General features: G+C 43.9%; 2 protein-coding genes across 2 annotated transcripts; both read right to left on the bottom strand.

The window, feature by feature from the left end:
• Positions 1-4472: 4472 nt before the first annotated feature.
• On the bottom strand, positions 4473-12615 carry LOC144121008 (uncharacterized). The gene is made up of 4 exons (XM_077653904.1): positions 12542-12615; positions 10359-10438; positions 8211-8297; positions 4473-4951 (listed from the first exon to the last, which is right to left on the bottom strand). The coding sequence occupies exons 1-4, from the start codon at positions 12579-12581 to the stop codon at positions 4505-4507; spliced, it is 654 nt and encodes a 217-aa protein (XP_077510030.1). The 5' UTR covers positions 12582-12615; the 3' UTR covers positions 4473-4504.
• A 5129-nt stretch (positions 12616-17744) lies between these two features.
• Positions 17745-23142, bottom strand: LOC144121009 (uncharacterized). The gene is made up of 4 exons (XM_077653905.1): positions 23021-23142; positions 21725-21807; positions 20647-20736; positions 17745-18258 (listed from the first exon to the last, which is right to left on the bottom strand). Exons 1-4 carry the CDS (start codon positions 23109-23111, stop codon positions 17794-17796), a joined length of 729 nt encoding a protein of 242 aa, XP_077510031.1. The 5' UTR covers positions 23112-23142; the 3' UTR covers positions 17745-17793.
• Positions 23143-23509: the final 367 nt, after the last annotated feature.

Raw genomic sequence — 23509 nt, forward strand, 5'->3', positions numbered from 1 at the left:
AGGAGCGGCTGACTAAGGGAGTATTTCAAAAAGAAATAGTTCGTAAATTGATTTATGCTAGGCCTTAAGGACAGCATGCTTAGCTTGTCTCCTCACTTACCGGCTCCGAACAACGTCACAAGGAAAACATGGTTCCGTAGCATCTGGACAACTGCCAATTTCTCGGCGTGCTTGCTGTTTCCAGGGCACATTTATACTATCCTGGGCCTACACGTGTTCAAGTGCTCTTATGATGCTACATTTTCTTCTTTCTTAGCGCATGCGCATTATCACATCCTCGATGGAAAATTCAATGCAACTGTGCAAGTGAAAAAAAAAGGAAATATAAAACGCCCGACCCCTGTCCGAATGCGCTGTCAAAGTCATCAAGCTGGAACACTCAACCGAGGACACTTATTTGTTGTTCTGTCTTCAGAGGAACACCCGCAATGATGCATGCGAATTACGACGCTTGTACGTTGACGACAAGCAAAGATGTCAGCCGGAAACGATGTGCTTCCGTCGTATACAGTGGAAAGCAATGTGCTGATACAGATAGATGCGTTCTCACAGAACTTTCGCAATCAACACATCAAACTTGTGATTCACAGACATCTAGGAACACATGGGCTTTCATTCATTGTTTTTTACTCGTTGTTTTGAAACTGGTGGAAATGACAAGCATCTCTGCTGGCATTGGTACGCCTGAAATGAGCTGACCACTAGCATGAAAATGTTCACGATGGAATAAAGTAAAACCAGTGCTGGGGACCCATGAAATGTGGACGATAGGCCTGACAACACTGCGTCATCAAGAATATGGTTAAAAACGCATAAAAAAGAAAAAAACGCTAGAGATAACAAGCCGCAATGAGTAGGCTGGTAGTGGCGATGGCGAGAGGGGTAGGATGCTAAATGTACGAGACGAATAAAGAAACAAAACGAAGTAAAGAGAAAAAAGTGTAAAGTGCCCGATCCAGTAAAGATGACTGAAGTTTTTGTGACAAAAGCGTGTATATAAGTTAAAAAATATAACAAACTCTGTGTGCTCTTATTGGCATAGTGACTTGCCTTCATAGGTACGGAAATCGAAGAACATTTCGCTACTAGAGTTGGCTTGCACCGTTCACGGCGTGTTATTTCTGTTTAAAGGAAGCTTTATTTTATTAGGGCACATGATCATTACGAAGGAAGGAAAGAGACAAGCTGTTTTATTTAAGTGGAAATCATTCTATTTGCCGTAGTTGCAGGTTTTTAAATATTTTCAGGTTGCGGTGACAACAACAGCTAGGTGAAGCAGTAGACAAGAATCTAGGAGGATGAACACATGGGCCACAAACTATTTTTTTAGGAACTTGCGACCTCAAAACAAAGAAAATAAACAGTTGCAGTATTAGCACACGAATCCGGCTTCGTATTCAGGATGCTTGACATTTTCTGCGGCGTTTCATTTAAACATGACTCTAAGAATTCGAGCGAAAATGATCTGATCGTTGGATGCGCAACACGGAGATTTACTGGATTCTTTCTGATTTTCCGTCGGCAATTGAGTCGTAGCATTGTAGGGTGTTGTGTGCCGCGTTTATATTCGCAATCCTTGTCATGTACCCTTTTATGCGTGGAATTGTACCATATCTTATGTACCCACTCCTGCTATAGTCTCTAGAATGGGGCTGCAGTATTTTGAAATAAATAAAAATAAATACACAAAGGGCCGATGATGGGAGGGCCAACAACGTCGTCAATAAAATTCTTGTACGCGTGGTAAAAGTGTCGATAAATAGCGAAGTCTTTACGCCCCCTCCCCGCCACCCCTCTCTTGTGAGGATGAAGGCGTGGCGTCAAAATGTGGACTTCATTGGCTGAGCGACTGAACGCGAGATCATTGTCACCTTAATAGCAATAGAAACACAACCCATAGCTTCATTTTTGGAGCCAGAAGCTGTTACAGCGAGCCCAACCGCGATGGGCCTCATGCACATGCGGACAATTGTTGTTGTTCCCCTCACAAAATGGCACATACCCACAAGGGGGATTGGCCATAACCAGGCGGTGACCATCTAAATTGCAGATTGCATATGGCAAGCGTGGGATGACCTAACAAAAATTGTGTAACTCTGTTTCCATAGCAGAGGAGGCTGCCGGAAGTTAGGGCGACCTAACAAGCTGAAAATTAGGTAAGGGAGTCAGTGCTCGCGGCCGCTTCGTCATCTTTTCAGCTCAGCGAAAAGGTCGCACGGGTATAGTGCAGCGCCATGCCATGGCAGAGGCGGAACCGTCGGATCAGCAGCACTGAGCACCCCGCATTTGGCATGCTCGTGATCGCGAGAATATACGTTTGCAACTGCAAAACCCAGCCGTACGTGAAGCGGCAGGCTTCGCGGTCGAAACAAACTTCGGCGCCAGATCGACGCAGCATATGCTCCGGGGTACCACAAGCGTGATAGGGAAGCATACGGACTAGCTGCTTTAGACTCGCATACGGAATAGAATTTCGAAAAGGCGGTTACCCTCGGCGCTGTGGCCCGACAAATTTTGGCTACGTCGCGCCAAAATACATGCGCTTTCGAGAACCTTGCACGCAAAGAAACCTGTCCAGTGCACGTAACTCGTCGAAATAGTCAAAATTTGTTGGGCCACAGCGCCGAAGGTAACCGCGCTTTCAAAATTATAAAAATGGATATCGATACTACTTACAGTGGGCTGTACGCCCCTCGATAATTAATGAGCCTAAGGATTATAGGTAAAAAGTTAACTACTCAATATTAGTTAACCAGCTTGCTGGCTAGCGCGTCATAGTTGTGCTATGATGCTCTACATTAATGATAGTGCTGTGCCGAAAAAAGCGCTATTCTAAATTAAAAACCCTATTTTTAAAAGTTGTGCAAAATCTTGGGCGAAACGCCCTGTATATTCACAACAGCAAAACAATGGATAATCTGCTCAGGCATCTGGTAGCTCTTTATGTAACCATACGCTTTACCTCCTCCTTTGCTTTTGTGTGTGTCCTCACGTAAGCGCTTTCTTCAGCGAGGACGAGCCATAAAAGAGTGGTATAAGAAGACGGTTCTTTACGCCGGTGAGGCCTGCAACATCGCCAATACAAGCTATACTGGTATGTCAACAACGAGAGTAAATTATGTGCTAGTGCCGCCATCCAACTTGTGCCTGTAGTGCTCCTGAAAATAAGGTTTGGAGCCTGCCAGACTACACATTTCGAAGGCTTCCTCCTCTTCAAGTGCCAAAACATTTTCTCTTTTAACTAGTTGTTGAACCCCGACGATTCACAAAGGAGTTTAAAATAAACTATCACATAAAAAATGACACTTGCAAGAAAAAAAGGGAGAAAGAAATGAATAAAAACATTATGCTACGGGTCAGCTTCTGCTGATTGGTGCATTATAAAGTGTATAATAATAAGAAGCTATAATAAATCGCTGCAGATGTGACTTAATTTCGCTGCCTATGTCCTATAGGCTACATGTCACTGCAGCAGTAATGCTTCAGCAGGAAAGTGCCACTTCGGGTGGAATGCCAGTGTTTGTATTGATTTTATTTACACAATTTCAGTGTATTAAATGTACATGTTGTACCGTTCCTGAGCAAAGCACGGATGTAAGGGTTCTGTCAAGCAGAGCATATCTGCCTTTTGGCCCATCACCCGAGGCCGCTTTCGTGTCTAAATAAAAAATTCAAAAACAAAGATAACGATCAAGTCTGCACTCCGTGAATGGCATATAACTTCGCCGTGCACATGCACGCCTTACGCCAGATCCGCGCTCTCACAGACATTCAAGAGAACTCCACCGCAATTTTGTTCTCAGTGAGAATCGATTCCGTGACTCTTTCTGGCCATATTGGCATGTGTGTGACGACAAAAGGCGCATTTATTCTCCAATAAGCTTAACTTGTAATTTCAACCTTAACTTTAACTTGGAAATTTAACTTGGATTCGAACTCGTGTCGTTGATACCGAAATGGACTCAGAGATCAACACCGTGGAGTGGATAGTGGTGTAGGCTGGCATCCGTGACCCGGGGTTCTGCCTAGGTGTCACCGCAGTGTACTGCGGAAACGGTGAATGTTGGAAACACCTGTATTCATTTCTTATTGTTTTTACAGCTTATATAGAAGTTCTGTTTTCGGTGAGAGTATGCTCTCTTTTCGATTAGAATACTCTGCTCTGCCGATGCAGGCGACTTACATTTATCGTGATTCCAAGGTATCGTTTTACGAAGCACGATGATAAAATTTCCTGTGCGCAAGTACAGTGAGCTGCGATCGTCGGTTCCTGCTTGACGCGTGACGTCAGCAGCCATCGGCAGCTGAGACTGCGATAGCGGTTGTACGGTCATGTGACGTGAGTGTATAAAAGCGGAGTACGATAATAAAGGGGGGCTTCTTTCGTCGCTTGGGAACACGGTGTCTGGACTGCTTCCTCGGACAGCGCACAGGCGCGCGTTCGGCAAGGCGCCTTACACGACATACAGATGGCGACTTTCAAGGCATCTTTATTTTACAATGCCTAGACTTCCAATTCTTCGGTCTCGGCGCCGTTGTCGTCTGGGCTTTGAGTCACGCTATCAGAATCATTCGGCTCACTTTCGGGTGGCCCCTGCGGCAGCTGCTGCGTTGACGGAGGTCCAGAAGCCTCCGACGGTTCCTCCGTTGGAGCTGGCAGTTCCTCCGACGGTTCACCCGCTGGAGCTGTCACAGTGACTTCCTCGGGGGTCGCCTGCGGCTGCTCCGATGACGAAGGTCGCGAATCCTGCGACGGTTCCTCCGTACTTGCACCCGTTGGAACTATCACGGTGACTTCCTCAGGTCCTGCGACCTCGGGGGGCGGCGCTTCAGGCGCGGGCGTTGCAACTTCGCCGATTGACTCTCCACCGATGCCGTTACCGTACCTTTGTACGGATATGCGAGAGTGACAGAGTCCGCCAAAGCACACGCCCGTTTCTATTCTTCCAAACTGCAATCATGCAGACACGCACAAAGCACATATTAGACAAGTGATGCTAGGCAGCGGTACTAGATTCGCGCTTTTACTTTGAAAACATCATGTCAAACTGTAAATTCTGTCGTGGAAAAAGCCTCCAGGAAACCCAAGAAACAATATAGGCGCACACCCTTAGAAAAATTTCTTAACACAATCTATAGACTTTCCATGGACTTATGTCTACAAAGTCTATAGACTCTCTGTAGACAAACCCCAGAGAAAAGTATGTAGGCAATACAAATCATATAGACAGTCTATAGAAATTATAGATTTATGGCCGTAAACGTTTAATAGACATGTCTATGAACAGTCTGTAGACTATGAATAGACAAAAATAAATATCTATAGGAGGCCGATAGAGTCTGTAAGAAGACTATAGATTGTCCATAGACTATTTTGATAACGGTATCTAGGCGCACAGGCTCTATATAGGCGACTGATCGCCTCGTTTCACTATCATATACCTCGTTTATCTCGTTTCATTAGATTACCTCGTTTAATTATTATTTTAGGTCCCTTTCTGTTCGTACTGTACATAAATGACTTATTTTCTGTTCACATTTGATTTCAGTAAATATCATTCAATTTGCCATTTGTCTGACAAGGCTTACCACACGTAAGGATGTGAATGAAGTAATGAAATGTGGAAATTAATTTCTGAAACACTTGCTAAATTGGTTCCAAGCTCATTGTTTAAAAGTCGCCACAACTAAAACGAAAGACATAACCTTCCATGCTGAAAATAAACAACTTTAACATGACGAAGAGTCTTTACTTCGTGTAAGCAAAATTGAAGTCGTCTCTACCATAAAATGTCTAGTTATTATTTTCTCTGTGACTTTAAGCTGGGGTGCGCAGATTGACAATGTACATAGAAATGAACAAAGTAAATGGCATCATATGCCTTAATAGGTTGCATCTTCCAACTAAACTGAAACCTCTAATATACGGTGGCTTTCTGCTTCCATCTCTCATTTATTGTTTTATTATTTGGGATACTACAACCAAACAAGACATCGAAAAAATAGTCCTCGCGCAAAAGCGGGCATTAAGGCTGATATCTAACGTGCCATGAAACGTTCACACGGATAATCTTTTTGTGAATTTTGGTGTTATGAAGCCGGCGCCGCTGTATGCATTCCAGCTATCATCCACGTATAAAACAGGAGTATCATCTAATAACACTGTTTTTATCTAAATGCTCTATGTGATCAGTTATATTCCTTACTTCAATGTACAGCAGCATTATTCATGATCAATATCACTTTTCCGCACTTATTATTATGCTCAGTTAGTATCCTGAAAATTAACAATACTCCTTAATGCCGTAGAATACGAAAACGTTATACTCGAAAACACCGCCAGAAAATACCTAATTTAACAACATTATTTTCTTCAACAGTCTTATCAACTGTGATTTCATGACATGCATTGCTTGTGGAATTGGCTCCCCGTATTGAATTTTGTGTGTATGCCTTGTTCTTGTGTTCTCGCGCTGTGTTTTCTGCCTGAACTGTGGGCACAATAGGACTCCAAGCTGCATATTGCAGCTTTTCTGTTGTGTCTCCCCTCAAGAATCTATGTTGCTGGAGAAATAAATGGTTTTCTTTTTTATTATTTTAGAGCAAATGAGTCCGACTATCACCTCCACAAATGTGATCGAAATTTATAGCATTATAACATAGCGATCGGCTTTCGTTACCGGTAAAGCCTGCCGGAGACGTTTTTACCCGATAATACCTCATTCCCTTCTTTTCTGACGCTCGCTGCTAGCGCTGGCGCCTGTTTTGTGATTTTATTTAGTCATTCACTAATTAGTGAACGCGCCAGTGCGGCTCGGCGAGCGATTCCCTTGGTTTTATACCTGATACTGGCTACCTTGTTCGCACTTGCTCTAGAAATGGACTTCAGTTATTAATCTACTAGTTATCGCGACATAAATATTCGTAGACTATTCCCACGTTTTATAAAATTCAAGATTTGTTACTGGCTGGCTAATATACCTATAATAGCCAATAAAGAGTCATTTATCCGTTAAAACACTCGCCAGCAGCTTCGTGAATCGAGCCTCTGTTTTGAGCCAACATGTTGAGACATTTGCTCAGCAACTCTCAATGTTTTCTCGGGCGTGATATCGTGAATGAATTGAAGCGATGTGTATTGTGTTTTCGCGCACAAAAAATGTTGTGAGTGATCGAGTAAAGTGCGATGTTTCCAAACGCTCTGGTACACACTGTCGTTTTAGCGATACCACTATTTGTAGCTAGCCTAAGATGCTTGTATGAAAGAATTATCCTATTGGTGTGCGTATTAATGAGCTAATTTGGTTTGGCAAATTCCCGCAGTTGTGCATTAGAAGGCATGAGTGAAAGTGCGAGATCAAAGCCTGTTAGTGAAAGCTATAGCTGCAATTTTGAGAAGAAAAAGAAAAATGGAAATAAATGATTTAGAAAGCCATGAAGTGTTCATTTTGTCCGCAACACTTTTTTTTTTCTTCAGTTTTCTGATATAGCATTTCGATGAGCTGATTTCGTCATCGTGCCTTTCAACAGTATTAAAACGACAACAATGCCTCGTTGAGCACTTAAGGTCACGTAACCGCGGCAATAAAGCAGCAGGAATCAGCAGGAAAGCAGTAGGAATTGTTTGGAGGAGAGACGGTAAGCTCCGCAAATAACCGGAAAAATTAGGCACTGAATCATTAGCAACCACCTTGCTGGAGGCCAGTGTGGGGAAGGCTCTTAGGCGTACTGTGGCACTGTATTAATTCGGCTAGAGTATGCTGAAACCTTGCCGAGGTCACCAATAAACTAACCTCTTGTGACTCGTTGTAAGACCAATGTAGCTACTCAGCCTTGCCTACCTCGCTTGAAAATATCTAGCAGAATAAGAGTTGTATGTATCAAAAAGGTGCACATGCACATGGTCTTCGCGGGATCACAATTATTTCCATTCAGCCATATTCTTTCCTCATCGTCCGCAACACCTACTGGGTGATCCCAGTGATCAAACGTATGAGGGTGCCTCAGCCAATAACGAATGACAAAAAGAAATTGAATTGGAATGGAATGGCTGTAATACACCAGTCTTAGTAATCCTGAAAGTTGCTGGATTCGGTCTCTCAGTTTTTTTCTTTACTGTGCAGGGCTACAATAGCCTAATTAGTTACACTAAAATATCCCCCCCCCCCTCCGAATGCAGAAACACCCTGTGTCCCGTTTGGACTGCTTACATCACAGTCAAGGCCATCTTTGTATCTGCCTTCGCTGTATTGGCCGTTCTCTTTCATGCACCAAAAATTGCAGTGCCTGTCTTCGGGCTGAAAGAAAAAAAAAGCGAGAACATAAGACAAAAAGGTCCAATTATTCGGTTTCTGCTACCATTTGAATGCACAAAAATGATATTTTGGCCAGGCTGTTTTTTTTTTTCGTGATTCGTTGTGCAGCACAGTCACGGAGATAGTGCATGCCTATCAGAGCAACTGATGTATTCAGTGGGACAGGAGAACTGGCTCGGTTAAAGTTTCGTTTTTTTTTTTCGAACAGGACTGTAGTTTCCATGGTCTCACCACAGCCCTACGTGAAATGGAACTGACCACATTGTTTCCGCTTCAGCCTTCTCTCTCATTTTTTGTTATCCGAGCAGCATTGGCTTGTGTCGCATTGTGTATAGTTTTTATTTTTTCTCCCACAACTTCCTCATCATCATCATCAGCCTGACTACGCCAACTCCAGGGTCTCCTGTCCCTGTCTTTTACAGACTGCCGCCAACGTATCCCCGCAAACTTTTTAAATCTCATCCGCCCACCTAACCTTCTGCCGTCCCCTGCTACGCTTGCCCTCTCTTGGAATCTACTCTGTTGTCGTTAGGAATCAACAGCTATATTGCTTTGGTATCATATGCCCTGCCCAAGCCCATTCCTTCCTCTTGATTTCGACTAGGATGTAATTAACCCGCGTTTGTTCTCTCACCCCCTCTGCTCGCTTCCGGTCCCTTAACGTTACACCCATCATTTTTCTTTCCGTAGCTCGCTGCGTTGTCCTTAATTCAAGCTGAACCCTTTTCGTTAGCCCCCATGTTTCTGCGTTTCTCAAAGAAAAATGCTGTTCCGATATTGCCAAGTAGCGGCCCATATTTTTCTACTTCTATTCTCAAATCACACGCCGTGCACCGTAAACGGTGCACGGTTAGAACCAAGCGTGAGTAAATGTCGCATCGATATTCAAGCCACTCTGCAGAATGGTGAGTGCAAACTTCGTTGCCAAAAAAAAAAAACGGAGCCGTGTCGCTTTTGATGCAAACGCTATCGAGTTGCTAGAAAATATATGATATGATGAATATATTGGTGGGGTCACAGCTGCCGTATCAATAGAGTAAAGACAGCAGAAGAAACCGTTTTCATGCAAGGAGAAAAATGCTCGTGCGGAAGGCTACAATTATTTCAATGCTTCGTTCTGAAAACGCTGGAAAAAGTTCGGGGCATGCACACTCACTCCTCAAGCTCACCAGAGAATGATCAAAGACCCAATGCATTCAACTGACCGGTTACAAAAAGTCTGTCAAGCCATGAGAATATAGAACATATAATTTCCACTAACTTTTCACCATGCTTCCGCAACGTGCCTATGCGTACTGCTTAAAGGGACAATGAGGCAAACTTGTTTCAAATATTGTTTTTAGTAAAAATTGGTTCTCCGGCTTTGTGTGGCTATGCTTACATTTTACCGGCAGCAAGACAAGCATTGATCGTTGAGATAATTGGTTTCAAAAATCTTCGCGCCATTCGATTCAAAATCGTGACTTCGTCACCGAGAAGGGCGAGTTGCTGCAGCCTTGAAGTGAAAGGCCGTGTAGCGTAGCCTCGGAGATGTACGCCAAAATATCGGTATCGAAGCATTAATTTTAGTTGCGGAAGAGGCCGGTGATGGCGCCACCTATATTTCGCTTTTTTTAATTTTCTAGCCATTTTTTTTTATTGGCGGTCTCCTTGTCACTAGAACGCTTTACTCTATTTATATAGACCAGCTTATATTTATATTCATTTTATCTCTAAGTAATTCTTCATGACCCACCGGGGTCTAAGCTCGTTCTTGTTCCTTTCTAAATTAAGACTTTGAAACTGAAATCAACACAGTTTGAGGAGCTTCCTTATGAAAAGCAGCCCAGAAAACCCTACAAGATGCCACTCAAACAACTGTGTTTAGATTAGCCGAGGCGTCCGATCTTTTGTTTTATGTTTTCTGGTACTACGAGTAAAAATGGGGGTCTGTCCTGACGAATTTCTAATTTTAACCAGCGGGACTGACAGGCAATAAGCAGCTAAACATGCATCACTGCTTTTTGCTCGTTGAAGAATAGACAGCAGAAAAGAGAGCCTTACAGGTCTTTCTTGTTCAGGACAACCTCCCAATGGATGAGGAGGAAGCGTAGGCAGGACATAGGAGGAGACACTGGCGACCCCTGGAAAAGGAAATCATTTACCCTCACCTAGAATACTATTGACAAGCACGGACCTGCTCCAGCGCATTCTATTGTGACCAAGACTCTCTGTCACGAGGTGGTTGTCGCGGGTTAGTGGGTGTCCACAGCAAAAGATTGTCTGCTGCGAGAAAATCTCGGCCCTAAAATTCTGCTTCCAGTTTTCTTAGTCGCCTAGCACTATAAGGCCCTTTCTCACCAATTTTGCCGACGTTTGTCAGATCGCTTGCTTGACCTTGAATCAACCTAGGTGGGGCCACTTAGGTCAAGTGACTTTGTGAAGTCATCACCATATGCCCACTGGATTTTGAGAAAACTGCCCAGCGTGACAGGTGGCAATTAAATTATTAATTCGTCGCGAGAGGTTGCTCGGAGAGAGCAACCTGGGTCACGCAAACCACACCGGTGGCAGCACCTGTTATCGCAGGACAGTGGCTTATGCTTAACTGATGCACCACAGTGCCAAGAGCGGTATGAGGACTCCCAGTCATCTATGAATGTAAAATTGCGAATGACAAATTCTGAATATATGGTCACTGACCCAGTAACGCCATCGCTTTATATATTTAAGAGACTGCACGCTGACCAAAGTGTGACGTGTCACAGGATTATCGCCCAAATGAGAAGATCATGCCTCATATTGTAATGCACTTCAATATCAAGGCAGCAAAGATTTATAAGATTAATTTGGCATTGAAAATCGCATAAACAGCATCTTGAGATCAAACCTATCATTATTGGTGCATGTCACCACGTGAGCAAGTCTCGGTAAAATATCGCTGATTTGTTTTGAGCTCAAAATGTTTTTTTTTTTTCAGGAGTGGTCGCCATGTTTTATTGCAATTTACACTCTTTGCAGTCCGCCCTTGAATGAAAAGCAACGCTTCATTGACATCGCTTTTCATGTGCTTCTAGGTTTTGTCACTAAATGGTGCCGCGGTGCTTTGAATTTCTTGGATGGAGCGGCAGATACGCTCCACTAATAGTTTCATCGACGAGGTGTACATGAATTTGCCGTAACAGCTTTGGGTGTGGAAACTATAATAGATGCTATTCTATACTAAAAATGTGTAATTAATATGCGAAGGGTGAGATTTATACTCGGCGTTGGTATAACAGCACTTTTACCGACGTGCAATCGCCATGGCGCTCGCTGATCATGGTTTCGAGCAACGGGATACATAAAAACTGTTCAATGCACTGTTTCAGGAATTATAACTAAAAATAGGCTACAGTATTTGCAACAGAATCATTGCAGAATCCAGTAAGTTAGATAGAGAGCTTTCCGTTGTGCCCCCCCCCCCCCCCCCAAAAAAAAAAAATTGTGTGCTTTAAGTTGAGCGTTCGGTCTCTAGAAGGCGGTTTCATCACTGTTTTTCTCAAGCCCGCTTAATCTTGAAAACCGAACCTTGAAACAATACTGATGTGAAAAACGAATTCCTCGGGAACTTAATTTGCATTTAGCTTAGCCAGGCTAAATCGCCCGTCATTTTTTTCGTTGGTATTTTTAACTAAACTTGGTAGAACGCAAGCAAGCATGTGAGGCCGGGCATAAAAGCATCTGCACTTATAACACGACAAACGCTGCTGTTCTCTTTAAAAGCATGCTGCTAGCTTGAATGTCTTTGTGACAGTTAAAGGGGACGTTTATTAGCGAAATGCACAATGTAGAAGACACCCAGGGAGTGATGAAATATGCCCATGCTGATGCATTCTGCAAACCTTCGTATTTTTAATTGCCCTAAGTTCGTAAATGCTTTGAGTAGGTATCTCCGGGTTTTTGCTTGCAAGAAAACTTTGTCTGATTGAAAATCTCGGCTGAAAATACGGCAGCGTTCAGCGATTTGTTTTATTGCCTCGTTTTTTTCCGACGGCTTGTTCACTGAATACAGATGGTAGCAGCTTTGAGGCCGCAGGAAAGTTCTCGCTTTCATATTAATGCAGCACTTTGACGCCAACTATGCACATCCGAAAGCCCGTGAGCAGGCGTACCTAATTCTTAAAAGAATGCCTACGAGTTAGCTGAGCATGCACGAGGAAGTTGCACTGAAGTTCCAGATGAACTACGTTTGCGTCTACACTTACCAATGGCCAGTAGCACTGCCAGAGAAGCGTACGTTGTCATGTTGCTAAAGAACTTCTCGAATTGAAGTTCACTTCCCAAAGCGTATTTATACCACTGCGTTAAACACCGTCAGAATGGTATAATTTTGTTATTTTTGTGAACTTCGTGACCCATTTTTTTATCGTATCTATGCGCTGTAGGCACGAAATTCGTCTAGAAGGACAATACAGAATAGTGAACATTGTTTTTGATGGATTTGCCTTAGCGTAAGGCATTGTCGTGCCAACTTATCTTATTTTTCCTTCTGGAGACTTCAGCAGTGCACAAAAATAAGTGTTCCGAGAAAAGATATTATAATGTCGGTGATACCTGCTTTCATTGATTTGTGCTTTCTATTAAAAAAAAAGATGAAAACCGCAAAGCTTTACACATGCCTTGTAGAATACTAGTGCCGCTAAAGCACAGACGCATGCATATACAGAAACACGCAAATGGCCTCACACGAAGTGGCCTCGATCAGTACCGAGAATTGTTTCCTCGACCAGGGTGTCCGATATGTAAACATGAGGACATTGAAGCCTATATACATCACTTACTGTGGGACTGTTTAGCTCTGAAGCCTACAAGGATCAGGCACCTGAAAGTAGCGGGTTTTTCACCATGCAACTCTGCTTCATACATTGCCTCGACGCAGGGAACGCACCATCGTCCTCTACTGGACTTCATCAAATCAGCTACCCTTTTTCCAATAATTTAATCTCTACAACATCTTTCATAACACCTTCGCCCATCATTGATGCACCGAGGGAAAAAATCTCACTTAAAAACAAACATACAAATGTGAAAACAAGCGCGTCAACTTTTATTGTTATTTTCGAGCATATTGTTTAAAGCTTGGCAGAGTTGCCCTTCCACCTCTTATTAAAACTGCACTTGGTGATGAAAGCGATAACAGTGCAAGCAGCGGAGTGCACCTCTGGTACCGGCACCAAGGCTCTTGTGTTGGCCATTTCTTGCGCATGTATTGTCCTTTTCTTGTGCTGTCGTCGTGGCACCGCTGTTAATTTCATCATGCAGCAACTCGCCTTACATGCCGTTATTCTGAGGCAACAAAGCTCCTTCATTTCTCTTTCTTGCCGTAACGTTAGACTTGTATTCTGAGCTTTGCATAGTTGAGGAACATATCCAGACAGCTGTCTTTGAAACAGCGAATGTTACCAAGAGCAGTATTGGCGGAGCTGTTGCTGTGCCTTATGCTTCTTGGGCGCAGTCATCCTCTGAACATTTTTTTTTTCACGTGTTAAAGGATTTATGATACCCCCTTTCCACAAGAGCATTGATACCAAAAAGTGCAACATCTGTCTTTGTTATTTATGGAATCGCCATGTAAAAGGTTAGATTAGGTTCTGTTATTGTTATTGCGGACAGGATCCAACTCATCAACACCTTTTATGCTTGTGAAACTTTCAAAAAAGAAAAACTTTTTTCGCATACACAATGAATCACTTAGATTCTTTAAGTATTAATAGGCGGCAATTACTTCATCAAAAATTCTTAATGCTTGCTTGGTTTTTCTTCAGTTATGAGCTACTGGCAAAAATCTGCTTTTGTAGCCTGGTGCTATTAGCGCACTGCTGGTTCCCCCAGAGAAACAATTGTATGTAACAAAGGTGCGCTAAAACGTGCTCTACAGACAAGGCTGCATTGTCGGAAGCAGCTCTCGCAGTGGAGGTGGCTCATGGAAGTCCCACGCACAAAGAAAGCCTGGTGTCGATATGCACATATATGAATTTTTTTTCGGTTCCGCAAAATACACTTGACCTTTATCCGACGCTGCAACTGCTCTTTTGTGTTTGTTTTTTGAAGGTTGTCTTGTCCTTGACAGATTGATATTTCGCGGGTTTTTTCTGCGACTTTATTGACCAGCGAATGCTTCTGCTACCTGGGGGAATATCATGCTCTAGTTGAAGTTTTTCTTGTTTCAAGCGACTAATAAAAAAACAGGAGAGAAGAATATGGAGTTTGCTATTGTGTTCGAAAATGCAGGAGTGATTCCTTGTATCGGAGGAAGACCCGGTGTCGAGGACAAGCGACCGAGCGAGCTCAGCTGATGGACAGCTTTTGGCGACTGACACGTCGCTGAAGAAGCTCGTCACAAGACGAGCTTCTGTTCTTCCGCTTTTTTTCGCCCGCGTGCACTTTTGCAGTGCCGAGGGACGCATTTTAAGTGTGGCGAAAACATCGATCGAAACGAGAATGTCGCTTTCTGCGCACTAAAAAAAGATTCGGCGGTCATGTCTTCAAATGGAAATAACAACGCGCTGGTGGACTCTGCCGCGGTCAGAGAAAGCTGCTCTATTTACAGAATGAAGGGTGTGAGGAAGTGGAAGCGATGAGAAAGAGGGTTTTAACTGCTGGACACAAGAAAGGTGCGAATATCTACAATGCGCCTGATGACAGTCAAGGGGTTGAGAACCGCGTTACGCGCGAAAGGAAAGAACACTTGAATTTCCTCGTGTGATCTCTATGCCTCTGACGAATGAATGCCCGGTATAAAGTTCTACGAGAACGACCTACTCTTCAACTGCATCTTGAAATCTGCGAACGGCACTCTCTGGCGCGCAAATGTGGGGTGCACCGCATTTGCCTCATGGCCTGCAGAGAGGTTATTGCAGTAGTGTTGAAATCTGGGTCAGCTGGTACATGTTCAGGAGTAAAACCAGTCAAAAAACGGGACACAGCGAAGAGACGAGGCACGCACACGACTGTGTCCCGTTTTTTGACTGGTTTTACTCCTGAACAGGTTATTGCAGACTTGGGAGGCGTCCACGACGATTATAAGCTCATATTAGTTCGCATAAAACAGCGCTAAAGGAGCGAAATTTTTATGCTGAATATAGTGAATTTTTACCTTTGAAGTATCTGGGCCAGTATAACTTCATCTAGTGCTCATTGAGTGTGCGAGAGTTTTATGCCAGAGGAAGTATACAAGCGCGCACCGTCACATAAGCACTGAGGCCGGGGAGTGCAAAGCGTTCCAGTGCACTGTTCGCATAGGAATGAATTTCACTTCACACAAATGATGTTTGCAAAGTAGCTCAAGGTTAGATGAATACATTTATTTGTTTATGCTCTGTTGGCACTCTCCACGCACGCAGACGCCGATCAGACACCTTACCTGGAAAAAGGGGAAAGACAGAATGCCTTTTTTTTTAGTCTGTTAAGGTTTTTGCTTCTTTCAACAGCACAATAAAGAATAAAGTTGCACGAAGTGCATCACACTAAACAAAGTGGCCGTAGAATGTTTCAAGAAAAAGTAACTTTCGATCTAAGTAAAAGCCACGTGTAGTGACCTGAAAACCGCACATAAAGATGCCTTTGCAAATGTGTAGAAAGAAGACACAGGATAGGTGTTTGCGCCTACAACTTTGCGCCCACAAAAACATCATAAAATGCGTCCAGCTGGCCTTACAGGGTTCCGAACCGCAGCCTTTGTTTTCTAGCATGAAGCAGACAGCTCGAAATGATTGTCTAGCCAGGCTACAAGCGAAGACAGGCGGTAGGACTGCTTAAACGAGTGCCCAGTGGCGTCCTGATACTATATTTTCCATGCAGACTGGACCGCAATCATCGTATTGGAGCCCGTGAAGTCAGCTTCGTGCGTCTTAATTGCAAGACTGAGTTATGCGCTTAATCTGATCGGTCGTCTCATTGCCCCTTGTGCCCTGTCTTACTTCGCCCCCTCAAGTTAGGGCGAAATGCAATATTGTAAAATTTTGAATATCATAAATGTTTCTTGTGTTGCGCTTAAGCTGACCTTTAGATATTAACTGAGCGTCACGCCAGGATGGCAGGAAAGGATTCAAATACATTTCTTTGCCGTTATCGGCGACTGATAAAAATAATTTGATGATTTGAAAATTTTGGTGCCCATTTTGCCACTCTCCCCCAAGTTCGCAAACATCTGTTGTGTTTTTTTTTTCTGCTTTGGTACCCGTGAAATCACTGTTGCGCGCAAACGAGGCACACCTCGGTGTTTTGAAACAAACTGTAACATGAGGAGGTATGTGCCTGGAGTCGGTTTTGGCTAAGGATTTGTTTTTATTAGATTTGATTCTTACTGCAGGAAACGAGAAATTGGACTCCGTCCAGCCTTGTTTTCGAGAGATTTCCCAAGAACACAGGAGCATACGCAGCGAGTTGAACCCTTTTTACAATTTCGAGCCAGTACCACTTCAAGATGCGACAGGAAAAAGGTTTATTTACAATCATCATAAACGTGGAAGAAGCGGAACAGACGAAAAAATATTCACACCAGCAACAGAGATAACCGAGTGAGGAAGTGGCTGCAAGTGGCTGCAGCCACAAAGAACCACTGCTGCAGGCTTTTAGAATGTTATTTAGGTGCGTCCAAGTAATACGGGTTGTGACTAAGGAAATTGGCACTCTCCAGAATGTGACATTTGTGATGACGAGACCCACGTGACAGGTAATATTCAGGCTAATCGAGAGTGGAAATTGGGCGGTCTCAGTGAATGCCTTATCTGCCGTCCTGTGATCTCTGTGGGCGCGGGGTGGTTGCACTTATGCAGGAGAAGGTTAAGCTGTAGCCACACCATTGTACTTATTCGCTTGAGTGGAATGCTAAATGTCTGTGCGTTTTTCTCTTTAATTTTGATTTGTACAAACATAAACACTAACACAAATCCCCAGAACAAAATAACTACAGATCTTGTTTGCCTACCTTGCATTCGGAGGCTATTTACGCATTTTGTTAGTAAACACAGTGATTACAACATTCTTAAATGTTGTAATATTTAAAATGTTAAAATGTTCTCTGCATCGACAGGAACCCCGACTGCAAGACTCCAGCGACGCCGACGACAGTGTGGCCGGATGCTTTCCTGGAGGCGCTAAGGCCTTCAGTAATTCTTAATATAGTTGTTGTGACGGTTGTACATTTGAGGCCCATGGAAAGCCTGCAGTTTTTTGTTGTTTAATATTTTAATAGGCTGAATCAAAGCACCTAATGCCTAGGAGAAAAACCTCATTGACATCCGCTTCATAGAGTCATATCTACAATAGACGCTCTAAGTTAACCTGGTCATTAGTAGCTGGAAGCAACGCAAAAATGCCAACTGCAGTAATTACGAAGTGCAAAAAGAGATGTTACATGAGCAAGACGCTAATGACTTAAGCGAGCGTGTCATGCTGACCACCTAATTACCAGTGAGAAGAACTTTATTTCTTCAGCCAAGACAGAGCCTTCGCTTCACATCTCTTCGGTCTCTTGGCTGTTCTCGTCGCCATTGCCATCGCCTTCATTTTGGTCTTTGTTATCTGGAGCCGGCGTTGTTGTTGTTGTTGTTGTTGTTGTTGTTGTTTGCGGGGGTGGCAGTTCTTCTTCGTCTTTCGGTGTGCTTGTGTGCGTCTCCTGATCGACTGGACTCGGGCTTTCCTGCTCAGGGTGTGGTGGAACGGACGCTGGGGGTGGTGGAACGGACGCTGGGGATGGTGGAACGGACGCTGGGGATGGTGGAACGGACGCTGGGGATGGTGGAACGGACGCTGGGGATGGTGGAACGGACGCTGGGGATGGTGGAACGGACGCTGGGGGTGGTGACACTTCAGGCTTTGGCACGTTTCCTGGAGGTCCTACAACTTTCTTGTAGTCTCTTATGGCCTTCAGGTGTTGACAGAGCCCTCCATAGCACTCTCCTTGCTCTGTTTCGCCGTACTGCAACCAAAAAAAGTGCGGAAATAAAGGCCATGTACTCCAAAGACGAGTGCATTATCACTGATGTGCAGCGCAATACAATGCCTCATACCCTGTTCCCCCCGTCTTTGCCGCGTAAGCAGCTCAGGCTACGTAGCTTGCACAGACCCCGGGATTCCGAACCTTTTCGTGAGATGGCCACATTGCCGATGTGGCCTCAAAGTGGGACCCGGATAAGGGAGAAAAAATATTAAAGAAAGCAAAAATTAGCTTAATGTTGTATAGGGCAGGCTGCACAGAGAGTTGAAAGATTCCGATTTATTCTTATCCTTCCTGCTGAACTAATGCCGATTCCCTAAAAACAAATCGGCTTCCAGGCTCTAAGAGCACAATAATAAGAGAGCATTCAGGTTTGAGATTTTTACGGAAGCACTGAAAGTAGCATGCTCATAAGAGAGGCTTAGTCATGATTTACACCATTTTTCTGGAATAATACTTTTTTAAGCAAGATCGCCTATGTCCGGATCGTCACCGGTAGATTACCACACTATAACGGTCATCTGCTCTTCCAAAAACGGAAGCAGGGAAATGCGCAAGTTCACAGTGCTCGAGATCTTCTCAATTATACCAACCAGTATGGCGTGAGAGAAAGCACGAAAGAGAAAGACAGGCCCGTTACACAGATGACAAACTTGCGAGCACCTTTACTAGGTTTCCTTCCCTGCTATGTGGCTGGGCTCCTTCATTGATTAAAGTTCAGTAACTTGAAGCTGCAATTAAGTTTGGATAATTATAACCTGGAGGCGTCCAAAAACAGCACAAGAAAACCAAAAAGAGTTCACGGAGAATTCATACGCATAGACAGCCACACGCTTTGGATCATTGGGACGTGAACATTTCGGCAAAAATCTGCCTGGTGGGGAGGTAAATAATAACGAAAAAGAGTGAAACTCTGACCAACGCCTCATGAAAGAAGCGAGTTTCGACACCGATTCGGTATCGAAACGAACAATGCAATGTGCTTAAAGCAACCGCCTCATTGCGCACTGTGATCTGGCCGCAGTGTGTTTTTTTTCTAGTCACATCGCCTGATACGAAGGGAATTCTAAAGCGCAAGTTTAAGATACAACGAACACAGCAGCAGTCAAGTCTGGCACTAAGGTTGACAGGTAAAAGCTTTCGAGCAAACCTCTTCCGCATCAGTGCTTTTCCACGCCGTTACGCTCAAGTTCGGCAAATAAAAGGATTAATTTTCGCGTTCTTAATCGCCGAACTTGAAAGCCGATGTTCGCAGGGCATATCCGTTACTCCTCCAGGTGGTCGTTAGGTTCCCAAAATCAACCCATTAAGAAGCTCGCATCTTGTTCCTGCGCTCAAGACACTACTAACGTTAATATGTTCTCCGAAGTTCCTGACTGTCTTTTGAGATCACGTAAACTTCTCCCTATAATGCCGAGCGTTGAAGAAGCTGTTGCTGGCGTCAGCATCTAAGGTGCTGAATTTTGACAGGTGCTCGCGAGATTCGTTGCAGGCTCTCGCCTACGACTTTGGCGGTCGTAATTGTGGAGCGGATGATAGCCATGGCGGCCACCTTTCACTGAACCTTTATCGTGACAACTAAGAGCCCCTTTTAGAGTTTTGTAACGTATACGCTGACGCCAGCGCTAGCGCCCACAACGCTACCGCACGTATAGAAAAAGAACGAATAAAATAAAATTAAGGACTGTTAAGAGATGGAGTTAAAAGAGCGCGTGCGCTTATCGCCCCTCATTTATGTTTCGATTCATGACTGACTTTTGTTTCAGGTTTACGGAATGCACCAGAGGCGCTAATATTTTTCATGGCAGCTTAATACTAATTCTAAGCTTTCTTTATTGCAGCACGAAGTGTATATTGAGTTTTATTCTTTAACAGGAACTTTTGTGCATCTATTACACAGTAGCGCAGTTTGAGCAGAAATACAGAAATCTGAAATTCTGTGGATCTGTAGTCTGTTTCCCTCCATACACTATGATAAACGATGACCGATTCAAAGGGCTACAAAACGTCTGAAGGAAAGAGGCTCATGGTCGCTTGCGTCTGAAAACATACCATCGAATACCGAGAAGTAATTTTCATGCAGGAAATTTTTTTCCATCTTTTTTTCATTTACTCTTACATTGTAAAGAGGCTCACATGTTGTCACAGCTCATGTATTGGAGATTCAGTCTTTGTGCCTCGCTAAGGGAGGGAGACTTTTAGACACTCAAGAGTGAAATTTGTTCCAAAGTCCTGCAAGTTTGCTCTGAGCACACTGTGAAACCATCTATTTACATTGTGTCTCGTCGCATGTACCCAAATACTCATATAGTCATCGCATATCCTACGAGCTTCCTGTGAAGAATACTAGGGTTTTGCAGGATGCCTTACTTTACATGAAAGGCCATCTGGATATCTGCCTTCAGCGTATCTCCCGCCTCCGATGTCGCACCAATAACTGCAATACGCGTCGTCGTCAGCCTGAAAGAAAAAAACAAAACAAAATTGCGCTCACAGAGGAAAAAGGAACTTGTACAGATGTCTACATTTGAGGTCCCCATTACCAATGTATGATTTCAATATTGTGAATTTAGAGTGGCTCATTCGCCATTATATAAATAGGTGAAATTAGCCGGTTCTAGTGACCCGAAACGTAAAAACGCCATGTGCTGTGCGATACGACAACCCCGTGTGAACGAAATAATTCAGATTCCAATTTCCGCATCCGTATTATCCCACTTTCACCTTCGGAGCATTCAACACCACCACATAGCATAGCATGCAATATCGTAGCATTGCATGTCACAGTGTAGCTTATGATGCTTGCCCAGGTCATTGTATATACAAAAGGCGCCGTAAGTTCTAAGCTACGTGCTCTGAATGAAGCCTTTATTTACCTCAACGCTGCACTGATCACAGTGCGCGGGCGCTGGCCAGCACTGATGGCAAATAACTTTAGGCGACGTGTAGACATGTAAATTTCCGTGCATGCTTCACCCATATGCAAGTGCGTTGACGCTGTCCCACTTCCGGTTTCCAACGCTCACAGCGCTCACAATAGTATGTTCAATTATATGTCACAAGTGAGTAGGTTATAGAGCTGCCCTTGCGTGGTGCTCATATCTCTTGTGCCTCCGGTCCTTGAATTGCTGGACGTTATTGTAAGAACTTTGATCCTTGTGCAAGCGGGTTCCTACTCTAGATACAACGGGTACAAGCTTTCCCCTCGCCTGGGGTTCGGTTTCTTGCTGGTAAAGTGCTTGGAAAACGGGTCTTTTACTCCACCTTGTGTAAAGAAAAATATCTCGTGCCAACGCTCTTCAGCCAATGCTGGCCATGCGTCATTGAAATTCAACATCATCATCGTTGGTCAATGCTGTGGACGCTACAGAAGAGCGTTCTGAAAACAGCCCCTTTGACTGCCACGTTTGTTACTTAACAGATGTAACTATGAAAACCGAGTTCTTACAGGTCTTTCTTTGTAGGGACAACCTCCATTAGGATCAGGAGGGAGAGTCGGAAGGGTGTGTCTTGAGAAAACGCCGCTGATTCCTAAAAAAGAGAGAAAACAAGTCGCTACAGCCAAGTACACCGGCAGCTGGCAACAGTACACACTGACTCCAATTAATTGCATGGAATTTAAGAGTTGATGGCACGGGAGGCTTACAATCAGGTTGAAGCGGCGCCTGGATAATTCACTTTGTTGTCGTTTTCACTAAGATATCCCTGAGCAGTTTCAGTCAGTTTTGCTCCAAATATCTAAAGAGTTTTAGTGTGGTATGGCGGCAAGTCTGCCCCCGATGGTGCTTTCAATCAAGCGCTCTAGGCTCTCGTGCTTTTACTTCAGGTAAGCGTTTTTGCTACAAGGTCGAAAAACAAAAACAAAAAATGGTAGCAGAGATGTAATGAAAGTTTTGGTTAAAGGCATGCCCATTCGTCTTATTGGGTTGAGGGTGCGGGTGGCGGCTGTATCTTTCTGCATCATAGTGCTTTGATGGCGATGTGCCTCTCACGAATACACATCGAGTCATGTCTAGCAGTCCCGTTTCATACTTACAATGCCATATTCGTAACGAACAATCCTCGAAAGCATTTCAGCAAATATTAGGAAATTCCACGGTGTGATGACAGTGTCTAAATATGCGTTTTTGAAGGAGCAAGTAGTAGCCGAAGTAGGGTGAACCAATGTAGTTGTGGCCCTAAGGTGTGCTGGCGTTGCTTGAAAAGTACACGCCTTCTTGCACTCCATATACAATTGTCAGAATGCAGCCATTTTGAACTTTGAGAACTATTTTAAAAAGGAATGCCGCTCCACGAGAGCCTTGCTTGGTATTGCGCGCTGGGTGGTCTTGAACTTTCTTAATAAATACTGTAATCATCACACTTTAGGGGTGACTACTTTAGAGGCTTTACTTTGAATAATCTTTTGTTTGGCTCAGTACACAGCTCTAAAAAATATTTTAACTGTCAAGGTCAAATTCCTGTGTTGCGTTTTCCGATCGCTGTCTTTTGCACTATGTGTGCTTGGGTGAGCCACAAACAAGCTCTCTTTTTCGCTATTTGTATGTTTCATTTTCTGGTACAAGATCAGGTGCATGCTCGCTCACTAGCTCTTGAGCTACCTGTAGCAACCCATATGAGCATTTAGCGAAGCGGCTGACTAAGGGAGTGTACAATTATCTCTAATATTTCAAAAAGAAATAGTTCGTAAATTGATTTATGCTAGCCCTTAAGGACAGCATGCTTAGCTTGTCTCCTCACTTACCGGCTCCGAACAACGTCACAAGGACAACGTGATTCCGTAGCATCTTGACAACTGCCAATTTCTCGGTGTGTTTGCTGCTTCCAGGGCACATTTATATTATCCTGGACCTACACGTGTTCAAGTGCTCTTATGATGCTATATTTTCTTCTTTCTTAGCGCATGCGCATTATCACATCTTTGATGGAAAATTCAATGCAACTGTGCAAGTGAAAAAAATAAAGGAAATATAAAACGCCCGACCCCTGTCCGATTGCGCTGTCAATGTCATCAAGCTGGAACACTCAACCGAGGACACCTATTTGTTGTTCTGTCTTCAGAGGAGCACCCGCAATGATGCATCGAATTACGACGCTTGTACGTTGACGGCAAGCAAAGATGTCAGCCGGAAACAATGTGCTTCCGTCGTATACAGTGGAAAGCAATGTGCTGATACAGATAGATGCGTTATCACAGAACTTTCGCAAGCAACACATGCAACTTGTGGTGCAC

This window comes from Amblyomma americanum, chromosome 2 (assembly GCF_052857255.1).
Source record: "Amblyomma americanum isolate KBUSLIRL-KWMA chromosome 2, ASM5285725v1, whole genome shotgun sequence".
In the NCBI taxonomy this organism is placed as follows: domain Eukaryota; kingdom Metazoa; phylum Arthropoda; class Arachnida; order Ixodida; family Ixodidae; genus Amblyomma; species Amblyomma americanum.